The sequence below is a fragment of the Dama dama genome, chromosome 11 (assembly GCF_033118175.1).
Source record: "Dama dama isolate Ldn47 chromosome 11, ASM3311817v1, whole genome shotgun sequence".
Taxonomy (NCBI): domain Eukaryota; kingdom Metazoa; phylum Chordata; class Mammalia; order Artiodactyla; family Cervidae; genus Dama; species Dama dama.
In genome coordinates, this window is record NC_083691.1 from 14,064,763 (window position 1) to 14,082,885 (window position 18,123).

At 47.2% G+C, this 18,123-nt stretch overlaps 1 protein-coding gene across 3 annotated transcripts in view; it reads right to left on the bottom strand.

Annotated features, from left to right (window-relative positions):
• Positions 1-18,123, bottom strand: part of DAB2IP (DAB2 interacting protein) — a 137,483-nt gene that overhangs the window by 106,982 nt on the left and 12,378 nt on the right. For all 3 annotated transcript variants that reach the window (XM_061154742.1, XM_061154743.1, XM_061154741.1), the window contains exon 2: positions 2,911-3,014. In XM_061154742.1, the coding sequence (XP_061010725.1) occupies positions 2,911-3,014 (104 nt within the window). The remainder of the gene's footprint in view (positions 1-2,910; positions 3,015-18,123) is intronic.

Below are 18,123 nucleotides of genomic sequence, written 5' to 3' on the forward strand. Positions count from 1 at the left end.
TGAACAGAGGAGCCTAGTGGCTATAGTCCATGGGGTCGCAAAGAGTCGGACATGACTGAAGTCACACATGCACACGCATGCACGCACGGGGGTTAAGCACCTACCATGGGTCGGACCTGGGCTGACATGCACACACGAAGGTCCAGCAAGTCCTTCAAGAAAGAGCAGTCATTCCACACTTTACTGATGAGGACATGTGGCTCAGAAAGGATGAGTGACTAACGAGGTCACACGGGTCATGCAAGAGCTGGAATTTGAACTCAGATCCCCACCTCCAAGCTTCCTAGTCAAACCCTCTCAGCTCCAAGCACCAGCCCAGGATAGAAACTCGACTCATGCCCCTTTCCCTAACTGCTTCTCACAGAAAAGGACCAAGGCGCCGAGGGAAAGGACGCAAACAGCATATGCCCAGCAGTCCTGGTATCCGTGCCTGGCTCTGTCACACAGCAGCTGTGATACCAGGCAAATGACTTCACCTCTCTGAGCCTCAGTCCCCTCGTCCGTGACACGCAGACACTAATGGCCCCTCCCCTCAGGGTTGCTGTGAGAAGTGGCTGAAGTGACGGCAGAACACACTTTCCATCCCGCAGACCCTAATCTCGCGGGATGAAGAGTCTGGGGGCCCAGTGGCTCAGAAGGCTGGCGCTGGCTCTGGCTCTGAGCCACAGGAGTTTTCCAGACCAGGAAACACAGTGAAGATGCCACGACAGGAAAAGAAGCCAAGCCTAGCTGGCAATTAAAGAGCTGCAAATTACAGCAACTTCAAGGTGTGATGATACACCTACAAGAGGTGTGATGATATAGCACAAGAAAGGGAAGCAGGTAAAAAGTGATGCTGAGGGGGTTCTGGAAGGGTGTGGAGGAAGGGTATTCCTTCTCTGGTTCCAGTCCAGCCAGAGGAGTGCATGCGTGTGCACCGGGGTCAGGGAGACCCACGTCCAAATCTTGGCTCCAACATTATGAGCACTTTGACTTCAGTTCTCTGAGCCTCAGTTTTCTCATCTATAAAATGGGGTGATCGAAGTATCAGCTTCAGGGTTGTCTCACTGATTAAAAGAGATGAACATAGTGCAGGGGAGACATGATGATTAGTTATCATTCCCTAAGGCATCCCCAAGGCTCAGCCCTGGAGGCTGTGGCCCTAGGGATGTGGAGAAAGCAGGTCTCAGACTGTTCCAGCTGATTCGATCAGGGTCTCCCAGGTGCCAGCCTCCTGTCCTCCGCACAGCTGGACACCATCTCCCAAGGGCCCTGGTCACCCAGGGAGGTAACCTGGGATCCTTTCTCACACAGGTGTCCCTCTCCTCAGAGGCTGATCTGACCCAGAGCATGGGGCTCAGAACTACCTTTTATATGAGCCTGTTAAAAATTCAGATATCCAGGCCCCATCCCTGGCCCACTATACTGAAATCTTGACGGGGTCCAAGAATATATTTTGAGAGCATTTTTATGACACAAAGAGAGGCGGAAGAATCGGTGGCTCTGAGGAAAGTCCTATCCCTTTAGCTGGGGACCTGAGGCTCCACACCACCCAGACCCGGTCCAGCCTCACCTCCTACCCTGACCTCTGGACCCCTCAACTCCAGTCCCAGCAAGCATTTCACCATTGCATAAACACGTCAATTTCTAGCATGCCCCTCCATGCCTTTGCAACTGCTGCCCTTCCTACCTGGAATTCCTTCTCTCACTGTCCCTGCCTACTCAATTTCCAAGGACCCTTCAAGAGTCAGGTCAAAAATCAGTTCCCAGGGGATATCCACTCCCACCTTACCTGAAACCCCATATCACACCATACAGTGACAGCCAGGCCTGTGACCTCTCTGTTCCCTCCATCAAACCCTCCTTTCCCCTGATCCCCAGAGGACTGGCTCCTCATTCCTTGGACTTCAGCTCAACTATAACTTGCCAGCCACACCACCTCAAGGAAGCCCTCCTAGTTTTCCCCCCCATAGCAGTCTACTTTTCTCTTTCACAGCACACAGCTCCAACACAAGAATGTCAGCTCGTAAGGTCAAGGGCTTTATCCACCTGGTGCTGTCTTGGCCAGCTCCTCCCACTCCGCCCCAGTGTCAAGAATGGTACCTGGCACACAGCAAGCATGCCGTCAGGATGGTCGAATGAATGGATGGATGAACAAATGAGTCAAACATCCATCTCCCCTATAGACTGAGCTCCCTGGGGAAGAGAACTTGTCTACTTCTCCAGCGGCTGGCACATGGACAGAGGGGCACAAGGTAACGTGCTGAAACCCAGGGCAGTAAAGGGACATAAAACTGCAGGTGTGTGGAAGGGTGGCTGGGACACAGGGGACACGGAGGGTCAGAAGTTACAGGTCACTGGGTTCTGTTTCCATAAAGTCCTTCAGGTTTGAAAGAAAAGAGTGGACTGGTGGGACTACTATAATCAATAGCTAAGCTGTATATATACTATTCTTTGTCGATTCTGAGACATCATCGACTGTAAGGTACAGCATTGTTTTATGCACCAGCAAGCAAGAAAAAAAAATAGCAATTAAATTATGACACACCACAGGCTGTTATATGAGAAATATTAAAATGTGGAAATAAAAGGGATCCATCCTAAGGAAGCGTGGTGTGTGCACGCACACGTGAGTGTGCACTTATGGACCTAACGTTAGCCTTTCTCATCCCACACCAGCTCGGCGGCTCTGGGTCCAGCAGTCTGCAGGGCGTTCAGTCCTCCGCCTGCCCCCTCCCTTGAGGACGGGCCCCCCATGTGGCCTCCGGGGGGCGGGGTTGAGCCACAGAGAGGGGAGCAGCTGAGTGAACGGATACCTAGAGCAAGGGAGGCTGGATGCTCTCCCAGGTCCGTGAGGCTCCAGGAAGGGGGGCCGCGGGGTCGCAGAGCTGCCCCCGGGCCAGGTAGCGATGGTGACGCAGGGATAGTTACCGTGACCCGGAACGGCGTAGCAGCCGAGGGCTCCATGCTGGGGCTCTTCTCCGAGAGGCTGCCGGGCAGGCTGCGCCGGGAGCCCGGCCTTTCTTGGGGCGACTCTGCCAACAGAGAGAGAGAGGGGGGTGGTTAAGCATGGACAATGGAGGCCACCCAGTTGGATGGCATCACCCACTCAATGGACATGAATTTGAGCAAACTGGGAGATAGAGGAGGACGGAGGAGCCCGGCGGTCTACAGTCCATGGGGCTGCAAAGTGTCAGACAGGACTTAGCAACTGAACAAGTCAAGCCTTGCTGTCATTCCCGACCAGGCTGGGACAACACACAGCTGGTCTCCATAAAATGGTCCAGCCATTGTGGAAAACAGTTTAGCGATTCCCCAAAGCGTTAAAGACAGAATGACTATGTGATGCAGCAATTCCACTCCTAGGTATATACCCCAAAGAACTGAAAACAGGGACATAGACAAATACTTGTATGCAAATGTCCATAGCAGCATTATTCACAATAGCCAAAAAGGTAGAAAAAACCCAAGGGTCCTTCAACAGATGAAAGGATAAACACAGTGTGGTCGCTCCATAAATGGAAGGTAATTCCATTATTAAAAGCATGAAAGTTCTGATCCATGTTGCAACCTGGATGAACCTTGAAAACAAGCTGACTGACATAAACCAGACACAAAGGGACAAATATTGTGAAATCCCACTTGTATAAAATACCCAAAATAGGCAAATTCTTAGAGAAGCAAAGTAGATTAGAGGTTACCAGGGGCTGGGGGTAAGGGGGCACAGGAATTTGTTGCTTAATGGTACAGTTTCTCTTTGGAGTAATGGGAAACATTTAGAAATGGACAATGGTGATGGTGGCGCGATGTTGTAAACATACTTAATACCACTGAGCTCTTCATTTAAAAATAACTAAAATGGCAAATTTCATGTATATCTTTCCTATATATGTACTATGATTTAAAAAAAAGAAAAGATCTCCTAAAACTCCCACTTCAAGACACACATCTTGTGATATGTGATAATGAGCTCCCTGTTGCTGGAGGTATACAAGCAATTCCTTCAAACATGAGACTCTGATCTCTGGCTTCCAATAGGGACCTTCTCTTCTTGAGGCTTTAAACTTGAGACGAGTGTGAGGGCCAGGCAGGCAGCAAGGTCAAGGGTAGTGGCCAGCTGCTCAGCTCCAGCTGGTGATTTTGACATTGCAGTGGGGGGGCCCAGTGCAGCCAAAGCTTCCCAAGATTCAAGAGGACGTGGAAATCTGGTTTTTTTAATATGAAATATTCTGATTTTCGCAGAAGGCAATGGCAACCCACTCCAGTACTCTTGCCTGGAAAATCCCCTGGACGGAGGAGCCTGGTAGGCTGCAGTCCATGGGGTTGCACAGAGTCGGGCATGACTGAAGCGACTTAGCAGCAGCAGCAGCATTCTGATTTTTAAACGGTGGCAGCTCATTCAACACTTGGAGCCTCAGCCTCAGCATGCCTCTTTCAACAACCAGGTCAGTCCACCTGGCTACTTCACCCGCTCCAGTTCCCCCAACCAGGCTTGGCACTGGCCATCTCTTTTCCATGCTCCAGCCGTGGCCCCCACAGAAGCCCCCTTTCTGTTCCCCCAGCCTGTCCCGTTCAGTATGCCCTGGAGGAAACCCGGCAACCTCCTCCGCCCCCAGCTCTTACAGGAGCCCTTATGGGTCCTATAGCAACAGCCAGCCTGGGGCAGCCTATCAATGCTGTCACTGCACACAGCGTGCGTGTGCGTGTGTGTGTGTGTGAGTCCTCTGCTTGCTGGTGGAACTCCTGATGCCCACGCCTAAGCTGGCTGCATCCCCACACCCCCAGCACCCTGCCTGGAGTCTGGTGCGTGGGGAGTGCCTGGGAAAGACCTGTTGACTCAGAAGAAAAAGGACAGGGTGGAGATTTCCCTGGTCCCTGGGAACACACCGGGTGCAGAGTCAGAGGCGCACACCCACGCTGACATCCATGTAGACACTCCTACGCATACCCGCTCAGGCCCATCCCTAGTACACGTGCACGTGTGGATGTGCACACACAGGACAGACTAGAGGCAGGCTTTTCCACGAGGCAGATCGGGCTATCGGGGGCCGTGCTACACCTTCCGGTCCAGTCTCCCCGTGCAGCCGGCTCGGACAGGGGCCCTCAGAAGTGTGGAAGGACAGAGCCAAGCCCACTCCCCATTAGGGCGGGCCAGGGCTGAGCCCTGGCCAGTGGGCAAGCCTGCCAAGCCATTTGGAACTGGAGGAAGTGGGGCACCCACGGGGACCGGTTCAGGCCCCACTGCCCAGCAGGCAGGCCTGGGGCTCCCTCTGCTAAAGAAGCATCTGCTCCAGACCAGTGGCTGCCATTTTTTAGGGCCTCTCTGCTTCCCTCATGGGGCTTCCTACTTAGAACCTCCCTTCCTCACTCACCTCCACCCCCGCCACGTGTCTGCTAGTCACACTCTAGGAAAGACCCCTTCTCTCTGTAGATTTCCCCAGGAAATCTCTTCCTGCACCCCCGCGCCCAGTCTGCCTTCTCTCTCCCCTCGTCCCTAGTGCCTCCTGCCACCTCTGCCTGGGGGTCCTCCATGACTAACCACATGTGAGGCACTGCTCTCGACCTCCAGAAGCCTTTCAGGATGTACCCTCTCTCCCTGACACACACACATACACCTGACCATGGTTTCTAATGCTCCTTCCCAGGCAGGCGAGCCCTCATAAGGCACTGGCGGGGCTGCCTCTTCTCCAAGATCAAGCCTGATATCCTCACAACCTCTGCAGAACACCATCCTTGCCTGTTGGGTCTGAGCTAGGAGGCACCCAGAGGTTGCTTGGTCCAACCACCCATTTTACAGATGAGAAAGCTGAGACCAGAGGAAGGGAACTTACCCACTGGCTCCTAACACAGTAAACTGACAGCAAAGACCCTCGTGGGTGCTCCCAAAGTAGCCGTAAACTTCAATTCAGATGCCTTGGGAGCGTTTCTAACCACTTCCAGTTTGGCACTGCACAATTCAAATTGATTTTTGCTCCAATAAACCCAAAGCTAAGCAAATAAAGCCCAGGCTGTACTCCATCTGCATCAGAAGGTAGAAACCCAGTGAGGAGAGAGGGCTGCAGGGCAGGACAGGCGGGCGTCCACGCCCTCTCCTGCACTCCAGAGGACAAGGAACATGGGTACCTTTCTGGGCAGCTTCTGCTTGACCCCAGTTCCATTCTGCATCTTTCACCCCACCTCTGCTCCAGGGAGCTGACCCATGCAGACCCCTGACCCATGCAGACCACACCAACCCAGGTCTGGGCCCTCTGGCTTCCATGCGTGTGTGCATACTCGGTCACTTCAGTCATGTCTGACTCTTTGCAACCTCATGGACTATAGCCCTCCAGGCTCCTCTGTCCATGGAATTCTCCAGGCAAGAATACTGGAGTGGGTTGCCATACCCTCCTCTCGGGGATCTTCCCGTCACAGGGATTGAACCCAAGTCTCCTTCATTTCCTGCACTGCAGGCAGATTATTTGCCTGCTGAACCAGCAGGGAAGCCCCTGGCTACCATGGGGATTGGCCAGTGGGGAGCCCTGGTGGGAGATCAGGGAGGGAAGGGGGGTCACCTGGACTGGCTACCTCCCACCACCGAAGGTCCAGACTACCATCAGGATGACCCGGTCTCCTGGGTTCTCACATCTCAGTAACCACACTCTCCTCCCCTCCTTCCAGCCCCAGCTGCTACTAGCTCTGGGGTCCTGCACTCCTCTCCATGGTTCCCCACACCTGCCCACACCTCAAATCATCCAAGTATAAGCACCATCTGCTTCCTGCTGGACACCCATGGATCCACCAGGCAGGATCTCAGCTGTCTGAGAAGCAGGCCCCACCCATGGACCTGGTGGGACGCCTGTACACACAGATGGGAAACTGTGATGATACCAGGGATCACATTGAACCATAGGGCCAGTGTCTGGGCCAGGCCATACTCTCTCCTGACCTGACACTCCTAACAGCACCCAACTCTGAGCCAGCAGCCAACACAAGCTCCAAACACAGTTAGTAATAATAACCACATGGATTGTAGGGGTACAGACCAGTGTTTCTTTACCTTTTATTCATTAAGACTCCCTCTAAGGAGTCTTTTTAACTTCCGAGTCTCTCCCTCAACAAAATTCTAATACCATAGACATACAGTAAAAGTATCTTTTTGTCCTACATATATTGTTCAGGCTCTCAGTCATGTCTGATTCTTTGCGACCCCATGGACTGCAGCATGCCATGCATCCCTGTTTTTCACCATTTCCCAAAGCTTATTCAAACTCATGTCCATTGAGAGGGTGATCCCATCCAACCATCCCATCCTCTGTCATCCCATTCTCCTCCTGCCTTCAGTCTTTCCCAGCATCAGGGCCTTTTCCAATGATTCAGCTCTTCGCATCAGGTGGCCAAAGGATTGGGGCTTCAGCTTCAGCATCAGTCCTTCCAATGAACATTCAGGACTGATTTCCTTTAGGATTGACTGGTTGGATCTCCTTGCGGTCCAAAGAACTCTCAAGAGTTTTTTCCAACACCACAGCTGAAAAGCTTCAATTCTTCAGTACTCAGCCTTCTTTATGGTTCAACTCTCACATCCATACATGACTACTGGAAAAACTATAGCTTTGACTAGATGGACCTTTGTCGACAAAGAAATGTCTCTGCTTTTTATTTTTATTTATTTATTTTTTTTGTCTCTGCTTTTTAACATGCTATCTAGGTTTGTCATAGCTTTTCTTCCAAGGATTAAGTGTCTTTTAATTTCATGGCAGCAGTCACCATCTGCAGTGATTTTGGAGCCCAGGAAAATAGAGTCTCTCACTGTTTCCATTGTCTCCCCATCTGTTTGCCATGAAGTGATGGGATCAGATGCCATGATCTTAGTTTTTGAACAATGAGTTTTAAGCCAACTTTTTCACTCTCTTCTTTCACTTTCATCAAGAGGCTCTTTAGTTATTCACTTTCAGCCATAAGGGTGGTGTCATCTGCATATATGAGGTTATTGATATTTTCTCTCAGCAATCTTGATTCCAGCTTGTGCTTCATCCAGCCCAGCATTTCACATGATGTGCTCTGCTTAGTCTGTTGTTCCATGTCTGGTTCTAACTGTTGCTTCTTGACTTGCATACAGGTTTCTCAGGAGGCAGGTCAGGTGTTCTGGTATTCCCATCTCTTTAAGAATTTTCCACAGTTTGTTGTGATGCACACAGTTAAAGGATTTAGCGTAGTCTATGAGGCAGATGTTTTTCTGGAATTCTCTTGCTTCTTTTTTATATACGTATAACACCTACATGTATATTAGGCATTACACAGAAAAAGTGAGATTTTTTCATATCCCCTTCCAAGAATCCATTTTTTTGTTCACTTATGGGCAATACTGCTCCCACTGAGACCCATTCAAATATAATCCCCACATAACAACTTAGATTTGGGAAGCTTCATTTTCCAGATGAATATACTGAGGTTCTGAGAGGCAAAAATGACTTCCTCTAAAGTTTCTCCAGGTAAGAAGCAAGAGTATATGCTGAAACTGTCCCTACCAAACCTACACTTAGGGGCTCAGAAAAGGCTGAGAATGCCTGGAACGTGGGGCTGGGACTAGGAGACTGGATTTAACCTTGATTCTGCTGTGTGACTCTAGGCTAGCCCCTTTCCATTCCTGAATTCCTGACTTATCATCAAATCAGCCAGGGAGTAAGAGCAGTGACTCCCTCTATTCCCTACCACCACCCCCCCCCCAAAAAAAAAGAAAGAAAGAAAGAAAAAGAAAAAAACCCTGCTCTTTATTTTACAATGACAAAGAAGGCAGAAAGCTGATCTCTGAGTTCTAACTCTGCCTCTAAATCTGCCTTTGACTGAATAGCAAGTCCTTTCTAATTTAATGAAACAGACACTAGGAGGCTTGGGCTCATGCCCCCCACCTCTAAATAACATAGCTAGTACAAGCAGGATGTTGGAGACATTTGGGTGAGTTTGCTAACATCTTGCAGGATAAAGATGGCATCCTCAGGGACAGACCCCAGGAAGGAAGAACTGGTCAACCTCCTAGTTCCACACTGCCCCCCTCCAGACCTCAGAGAATTGATTCAGGCTTTTTCCCTTGGCTCAGACTCACTGTATGACCTCCACATGACCTCTCGGACTCCCAGTCTACAAAATTAGGTCACAAGACCAGCTGATCCTGCATCCCCGTTCCACTAGGAGGTCAAAAGAGTCTATTTCACCAGGCAGACCAGGCTGCCTCCCTACTCTTGGAAGCCACAGTTGGAGAAACACATTTTAACCTTCATGTGTTTGCAAAAAAATAAATAAATAAGTAAAACTGGTTTCATTCAAATGCTGCTGGCTTGGTTGCCATGGATACCTCCTAATCATGAAGGATGACTGTTACTTGTTCCCATGGAAACACGGAGGCCTGAGGAACATCCTGTAATTTCAGACAAGACACCAAATTTCAGTTGTTGGGTTGCCCAGACCTTAATGTTTAAAAACAGGTCGAGGCAGCAACCTCTAATACTCGCAGCAGGAGAAAAGAAGTCAGCACGCTTAAAAGACGAGGTGTGGGGCGGGGGTGTATGTGTGTGCTGGACCTCAACAGTGATCAGGAAAATGCAAATTAACACAACCAGATGCCATTTCACAGCTTTCAGAGAGGCAAAAAATGAAAAAAAAAAAAAACAATGACCCCAAATGTTGACAGGGTTGTAAGGAACTTTTTCATCCCTGCTGGTAGAAGGAAAAGAATTTGAGAGCAATTAGAAAAGAGCTGGTTGAAACTGACACATACTTATATACTCTGGGACCAGAAATTCCACTCCTAGATGTACGGTCTAGAAAAATGCTTCAGCCTTGCCCAAGGAGATCTGATACAGAGATGTCTACTACAGCACTGTTTGTGGGAGCAGAATGTGGGAAGCAACCTAAATGTCCACCAGCAGGGGAATGGATGCCCCAGTGGATGACTGCAGTCATTCAGCAGAATAGGGTAGGGCTCCAAGGAACAATGTCCACATGGAACACAACGAGCCCTTGCAAAGGACCCAGTTCTACAAGATCAGCATGAGTCATGCTCAGAAACATGAGGTTGAGTGAAAAGAGTAAGCTGCAACAGCAAGCAGAGTACAATCCACTCATGCTTTTCTTCTTTTCTACAAGAATGTTCACAACAGCTTTATACGTAATAGCCTAAAACTGGAAATAAAATGTGCTTCAGTGGATGAATGGTTAAACTGTGGTACATCCACAATGTGTGAAGCAGAATAATGTTCCCCCCAAAGTCCAAGAACCTGTGAATATGTTACTTGATATGACAAAAGGAACTCTGCATATGTGATTAAGGTTAAGGACTTGGAGATGGGCGTGCACACTGGATTATCCACACAGGGATAATCTTAAAAGTGGAAGAGGAAGGCAGAAGGATGGGTCTGAGGGATTCGATGATGAAAAAAGAGACAGGAATGATTCTAAACCTGAGAGGAATAATGGAAGAAGTGGGTCATGAACCAAGAAACATGGGTAACCTCTGTTTAGAAACTGGGAACATTTCCCAGCTGACAGCCAGCAAGAAAATAGGAGCCTCAGTCCTACAACCACAGGAAACTGACTTCTGCCAACAAGGAATGGGCAATGAAATGGAGTTTTCCCTAAAGACTTCAGAAAGCAACACAGCCTGCTAATACCTGATTTTTAACCCCTCAAGGCTCATGCCAGACTTCTGACCTACAGAACTGTAAGATGACAAATCTGTGTTGTTTAAGCTGTTATAACAAGTTTTAACCTGTTACAGCAGCAATGGGAAACTAATACATGTGCCACAGAATTTTACTCAGCAAAGAAAATACTACTCAGCACTACTGAAATACACAACAACTTGATGGCTCTCCAAGGCGCCGTGCTTGCTGAAAAAAGCCAAAAAAGCCAGCTCAAAAGGTCACATGATAGGGGATATATGTATACCTATGGGTGACTCATGTTGAGGTTTGACAGAAAACAACAAAATTCTGTAATCCTTCAATTTAAAAAATAAATAAAATTTTTAAAAGGTCACATGATGCAGGGTCTCATATATATGGCATTCTCAAAGTGGTAAAGTCACACAGATGCAAAACAGATTGGGGGCTGTCCATCCCTTCCATTGCTCACCCCTCCAGGGGTGAGGGATGCTAGGGGGCAGGTAGGTGGGTATAACTTTTGTCTTGACTGCAAAGGGGACTGCACAAATGAGCATATGCTAAAATGGTACAGAGCTATACACATGCACAGGACCACCGCACACGAAAGATGAAAGAGAAAGAAGCCAAGAGGACACTGACATTCAGAAGCTGACCAGGCATTCACAGCTCTGTCACGTTACTCTGCTTCCGCATATAAACAACCTCACGGGATACCAACCTCAGACAAGCCTACCACGAGAAAATGAGGCAAAACAAGGCCACTTGATCATTTTGTCTAAGCAACCGTCAAAAGCCTGGTCACCGTGCCACCCAAAACACTAAACATCCCTCCACCCTGGTGAAAACGAGCGTCTGCTGTTTCTTTACCCATGACAGCTTTTTCTCAGTGCTGCTTCCTCTCCTTAGAGATAAGATCTGAGAAACCCCACCTCAGATTCGCCCCTGCTTTCTGAGAGCAGCCAATCGAGAGTGAACCCCACTTCCTTTAGACGTCCCCCAAGTCATCCAATCAAAGCCTAAATCTTAGAGTAGTTTCTCTCTACCACAATCTGATTGAGAGGCCTTGCGGTTCCCCGCAGCATGTGTGCTCCATCACCGCAATAAATAATAAACCCAACTTGTGCGGCTGGAGGTGTGTTCCTGGCAGGTCTTCAGCTGAAGGGCATTGTGTCATTTACAAGAGATGTAACTATCAGGGGAAACCGGGTAAACGATGCCTCTCTGTTCCGGTTCTGCAACTGCCTATATGTCTGAAAAATTTTCAAAATAAAAAGTTAATAAATAGCCTACTTGAAATACATGGAATCATATCTGTCTAAACAACTGAGATTTTCCATCCCGAGAAACTAACTACTGAAATGTATTCATATCCAGTGTCACCTGAGTAGACAGAGTGGTCAGCAATCTAGAGGCGAGAGGCACAGAAATATAAACACCACTGCAAAGGTTTACCATGGACTCTTTAGACTGAAATACATTTGCCATCTATGTGATTAAACTAATACGCTGTTTTACTGTCTGTTTGTATGCGTGTGCACTTACATAGAAAAATATCATAAACAGTATCATAAAACTTGGTCAGAGATGCTCTTTGGAGAATAAGATGGGCTACAGCAGTATCATTTACCAAATGAAGAATTAATTCAGCCTTCCAAAACTCAATATTAGATTAAAATAGAAATAGATAGTATAATGACTCAGTACAAACTGTACCCTCTAAACACATCTGAAGAGAAAAAAGGAAAAGAACTAAGAAAAAAAATCAGAAAACAAAACAAATGACATCAAAATCAATAGCAGACCAAATGACCAGGTTGAGAAAGTGGATCAGGAAAGTCCAAAAAACAGATTTAGAAAAAAACTCGTGGGTGAGGAAATGAAGTTCCCCAAGCCATGAAATTAAAAGACGCTTGCTCCCTGGAAGAAAAGCTATAACCAACCTAGACAGCATATTAAAAAGACTTTGTCAACAAAGGTCTGTCTAGTCAAAGCGATGGTTTTTCCAGTAGTCATGTATGGGTGTGAGAGTTGGACTATAAGGAAAGCTGAGCGCCGTAGAATTGATGTTTTTGAATTGTGGTGCTGGAGAAGACACTTGAGAGTCCTTTGGACTGCAAGGAGATCAAACCAGTCCATCCTAAAGGAAATCAGTCCTGAATATTCATTGGAAGGACTGATGCTGAAGCTGAAACTCCAATACTTTTGCCACCTGATGCGAAGAACTGACTCATTGGAAAAGACCCTGATGCTGGGAGGGATTGGGGGCAGGAGAAGGGACGACAGAGGGTGAGATGGTTGGATGGCATCACCAACTCAATGGACATGAGTTTGAGCAACCTCTGGGAGTTGGTGATGGACAGGGAGGCCTGGTGTGCTGCAGTCCATGGGGTCGCAAAGAGTTGGATACGACTGAGCAACTGAACTGAACTGAACTGAAGCCTAGAGCTGCCAATGAACTGGTGTCCCCAGCCCCCATCTTCTCCCACTGCAGGAGTAGCTGGATAAACTGCAGGAAGAGACAGAGGTAAGGCCATCATGGCAGCAGATCACGGAACCCTCAGATTATTAGAATCCTTCAGATACGGCAGTCCACTAGATGCCACTGTGCGTGTGTGTGTGTGTGTGTGTGTGTGTGTGTGTGTGTGTGTGAATGAAGCACATCTGTACTGTTCTTATCTGCTATTAACAGTTAGCCAAATGAACAATGAGTTTACCAAAATACCGTATTGATATATTGGCAGGTCTCCTACATGCTTTTTCCAGTTCCTGCTTTGGCCATCCATCTTTGGGAGAAGGAAGAAAGGTAGTCCTTAGAGGGTACTGCCTTTGGGAGTGCCCATGGCCCCCAAAGAGCCCATGTCCTGATCTGAGTACCCATGAATATGTTACCTCAATGGCAAATGAACTTCAAAGATGTGATTAAGGATCAGGTGCAGCTAGTAGCAAAGAATCTGCCTGCCAAGGCAGGAGATGCTGGAGACAGCAGGAGACACCAGAGACGTGGGTTTAATCCCTCGGTTGGGAAGATCCCCTGGAGAAGGAAAGGGCAACCCACTCTAGTATTCTTGCCTGGACAATCCCATGGACAGAGGAACCTGGTGGGCTACAGTCCATGGGCTCGCAAAGAGTTGGACACGACTGGGCAACTAAACAACTGTATAACATAGGGATCTATATTCATATTCAGTAATAAACCATAATGGAAAAGAATATGAAAAGGAATAGATAGATATATAAGCATAACTGAATCACTCTGCTGTATAGTAGAAACTAACACAACATTGTAAATCAACTGTTCTTCAATAAATAAATAATCTCCAAATGTCTAATTTAAGGATTTAATACTAAAGCAAACTGAATTTCAGCTCTTTATATAATTTTTAGCTTGAGGAACAGTTGACTCACAGATTGTACATCGGGTCCTATAAGGTACATGAAGTTATAATTTGGAAAAACAAAAGAGCAGCATTGTTTTATATTCTACAAAAACACGTGTGACTGCCCTACAAAATTGGAGGGAAAGAAAATCGATGCAAACATCAAGTTCACACTACAGGCCATGAATCGTAGAGTCCTTTGTCTCTGACCCACGAGTCCTGTGTCTTCTGCCGGCACCCAGGAAACTCTACAAGGCCAAGTGGCTAGTTGGCAAGTAGGGTAAAATCCCTACCTTTCACAATAATTAAGAGAGGATCAAAAACACTTTGGAGTAAATTTAACAAAAACAATTGTAAGACATAACTAAAAAAATATTGCTGAGAGACATTAAAGAAAACCTAGATAAATGGAGAAATACACCACCTTCAAGAACTGGAAGACTCAGTCTTATTGAGATGGCATTTCTCTCCAAACTGATGTACAGATTCAATGCAATCCTAATCAAAATCCTAGCAGGCGTTTTAAAGGCACTCAATTTTAAATTTAGATGGCAAAGCAAAGGACCTAGAAGAGCCAAGCAATCTGGAGAAACTAGAAACAGGTTGGGGGCTTATACTACAGGGTTTCAAGAGATACTTTATAGTCTGGAAATATAACTAAAGTAATCTAGAGAGTATGATATTAGCACAAGGACTGACACATAGATCAATGGAACAGAATAAAGAGTCCAGAAATAGTCCCACATATAGATGGTCAGTCGATTTCTGGAAAAAAGTACAAAGGTAAATTGATGGTGGAAAAGATAATTTTTTCAACAGATTTAGCAGCAGAGCAATTGGATACAGTAAGTCCCCTACATGTGAACAATTTCTGTTCCAAGAGCCGGTTCATAAGTCCAGTAAAGTTAGCCTAGGTATGCAACTAACACAATTAGCCATATAGTACTGCACTGTAACAGGTTGATAGTACTTTTCACACAAATAATACATAAAAAACAAACACAAAAAAATTTTTAATCTTACAGTACAGAACCCTGAAAAGTAGAGTAGTACAGTGCAACAGCTGGTACACAGGGGAACGTTCACATCTGTGAAAGTTTGCAACTTGAAGGTTCATATGTAGGGGATTTACTGTATTTGTAGGTAATAAAAATGGACCACCAGGAAATGTGGAGAAACAGATCTAAGAGAAATGAGGACTGCACCCGATGTGTATTTTTATTCTCACACTGACTCCAAGCAGGAAACATCAGCTCCAGCTTTAACAGGAAGATACTGAAGTTCAGCAACATCAACGGAAAGGGCTGTGACCACACAGCTAGGAAATGAGGAAGGCAAGATTCTAACCTGGTAATCTCCGGATCAAAGGACTGCCCCAGGGTGGGAAAAGGGGGTCCAAGTCCTCCAGGAGGCTGAGTGTCCCCCCGCCTTGGGCCACTCTCTCCATCTCCAGGTGCCACCTCAGCCCTGCTACCCATGGCAGGAAGAGATGAAGGATGCCTCGCTCGACTGCACATTTGGTTCTGCGATATTGGGTGTGGGTAAGGGAAGGAGTCACGAGTCTATGGAACTGTGGGAGCCTGTTTTCTCCAAATGGATTGGGATCAGAGTTCAAGTTGTCTTTAAGTTCAGGGCATGGTTCAGACAGTGGAGGTTGCCCACTGTTGCGGAGGTGGGGTCTGCTGGGAGAAAGGCATGGAGGTGACTGTGGGAGCTGGGGTCCATGGCACCTCCTGCCCCGGGAATCCCCAACATAGAGCATTTGGTGGGGGCCTGAGAGCTCCTCACAGGAGACATGGAGGGATCAGGCTGCAGGTGCTCAGGAGGTGGGAGGGAAGCGCCTAGAAGATGCACCCCCTCCCCACCCCGCGTTGTGTTCCAAGATCCTGCTTATGTCCTCTCCGAGACAGCCCCAGTGTTCACTCCCTGGCCCCTGGTTGGCCTTATAAATAACAGTCCAGGGTAAGTGCTGCAAACTTTTCAGCATCTGTAGACACTGTCACCAGTTCTTCTCCACGCCTCTCTAACTTGAATCCCTTAACAACCACCTCTGACCGTCCATACTTCCTATTCTTCATCCTGACATGTGCCTCACTTTCAAAGAATCCCCAGCCTTCCAAAAGGATGAATTGGGCTTCCCTGGTGGCTCAGCTGGTAAAAACAATCTGCCTGCAATGCAGAAGACACTGGTTCAATCCCTGGGTCAGGAATATCCCCTCAAGAAAGGAATGGCTACCCACTCCCGTATTCTTGCCTGGTGAATTCCATGGACAGAGGAGCCTGGCGGGCTACAGTCCATGGGGTCACAGACAGTAGGACACAATGACCAACTAACACTTTCACTTTTCACAGGATGAATTACCTGGCCTGAAGTTTCCTCTCCTCCCTGAGCCTTCTTTCCAGTACATGGCCATATATTAAATTATCAAATAGACTATTGAATGCATGCTAATAAACCATGTATTTCATTTAACTGTTCAGTTCAGTTCAGTTCAGTCGCTCAGTCATGTCCCAACCCCATGGACCACAGCACACCAGGCCTCCCCGTCCATCACCAACTCCCAGAGTCTACCCAAACTCATCTCCATTGAGCCAGTGATGCCATCCAGCCATCTCATCCTCTGTAGTTCCCTTCTCCTGCCCCCAATCCCTCCCAGCATCAGGGTCTTTTCCAATGAGTCAACTCTTCATATGAGGTGGCCAAAGTATTGGAGTTTCAGCTTCAGCATCAGTCCTTCCAATGAACACCCAGGACTGATCTCCTTTAGGATGGACTGGTTGGATCTCCTTGCAGTCCAAGGGACTCTCAAGAGTCTTCTCCAACACCACAGTTCAAAAGCATCAATTCTTTGGCGCTCAGCTTTCTTTATAGTCCAACTCTCACACCCATACATGACTACTGGAAAACCATAGCCTTGACGAGACAGACCTTTGCTGGCAAAGTAATGTCTCTGCTTTTTAATATGCTATCTAGGTTGGTCATAACTTTCCTCCCAAGGATCAAAGTGTCTTTTAAATTTATGGCTGCAGTCACCATCTGCAGTGATTTTGGAGCCCCCCAAAATAAAGTCAGCCACTGTTTCCACTGTTTCCCCATCTACTTGCCATGAAGTGATGGGACCGGATACCATGATCTTAGTTTTCTGAATGTTGAGCTTTAAGCCAACTTTTTCACTCTCCTCTTTCACTTTCATCAAGAGGTTCTTTAGTTCTTCACTTTCTGCCATAAGGGTGGTATCATCTTCATATTTGAGGTTATTGCTATTTCTCCCAGCAATCTTGATTCCAGCTTGTGCTTCATCCAGCCCAGCATTTCTCATGATGTACTCTGCATATAAGTTAAATAAGCACGGTGACAATATACAGCCTTGACTTACTCCTTTTCCTATTTGGAACCAGTCTGCTCAATGTCCAGTTCTAACTGTTGCTTCCTGACCTGCATACAGATTGCTCAAGAGGCAGGTCAGGTGGTCTAGTATTCCCATCTCTTTCAGAATTTTCCACAGTCTATTGTGATCCACACAGTAAAAGGCTTTGGCATAGTCAATAAAGCAGAAATAGATGTTTTTCCAGAACTCTCTTGCTTTTGCGATGATCCAGCAGATGTTGGCAATTTGATCTCTGGTTCCTCTGCTTTTTCTAAAACCAGCTTGAACATCTAGAAGTTCATAGTTCACGTATTGCTGAAGCCTGACTTGGAGAATTTTGAGCTTTACTTTACTAGCGTGTGAGATGAGTTCAATTGTGCGGTAGTTTGAGCATTCTTTGGCATTGCCTGTCTTTGGGGTTAGAATGAAAACTGACCATTTCCAGTCCTGTGGCCACTGCTGAGTTTTCCAAATTTGCTGGCATATTGAATACAGCACTTTCACAGCATCATCTTTTAGGATTTGAAATAGCTCAACTGGAATTCCATCACCTCCACTAGCTTTGTTCATAATGATGCTTCCTAAGGCCCATCTGACTTTGCATTCCAGGATGTCTGGCTCTAGATGAGTGATCACACCATTGTGATTATCTGGGTCGTGAAGATCTTTTTTGTATAGTTCTTCTGTGTATTCTTGCCACCTCTTCTTAATATCTTTTGCTTCTGTTAGGTCCATACCATTTCTGCCCTTTATTGAGCCCAT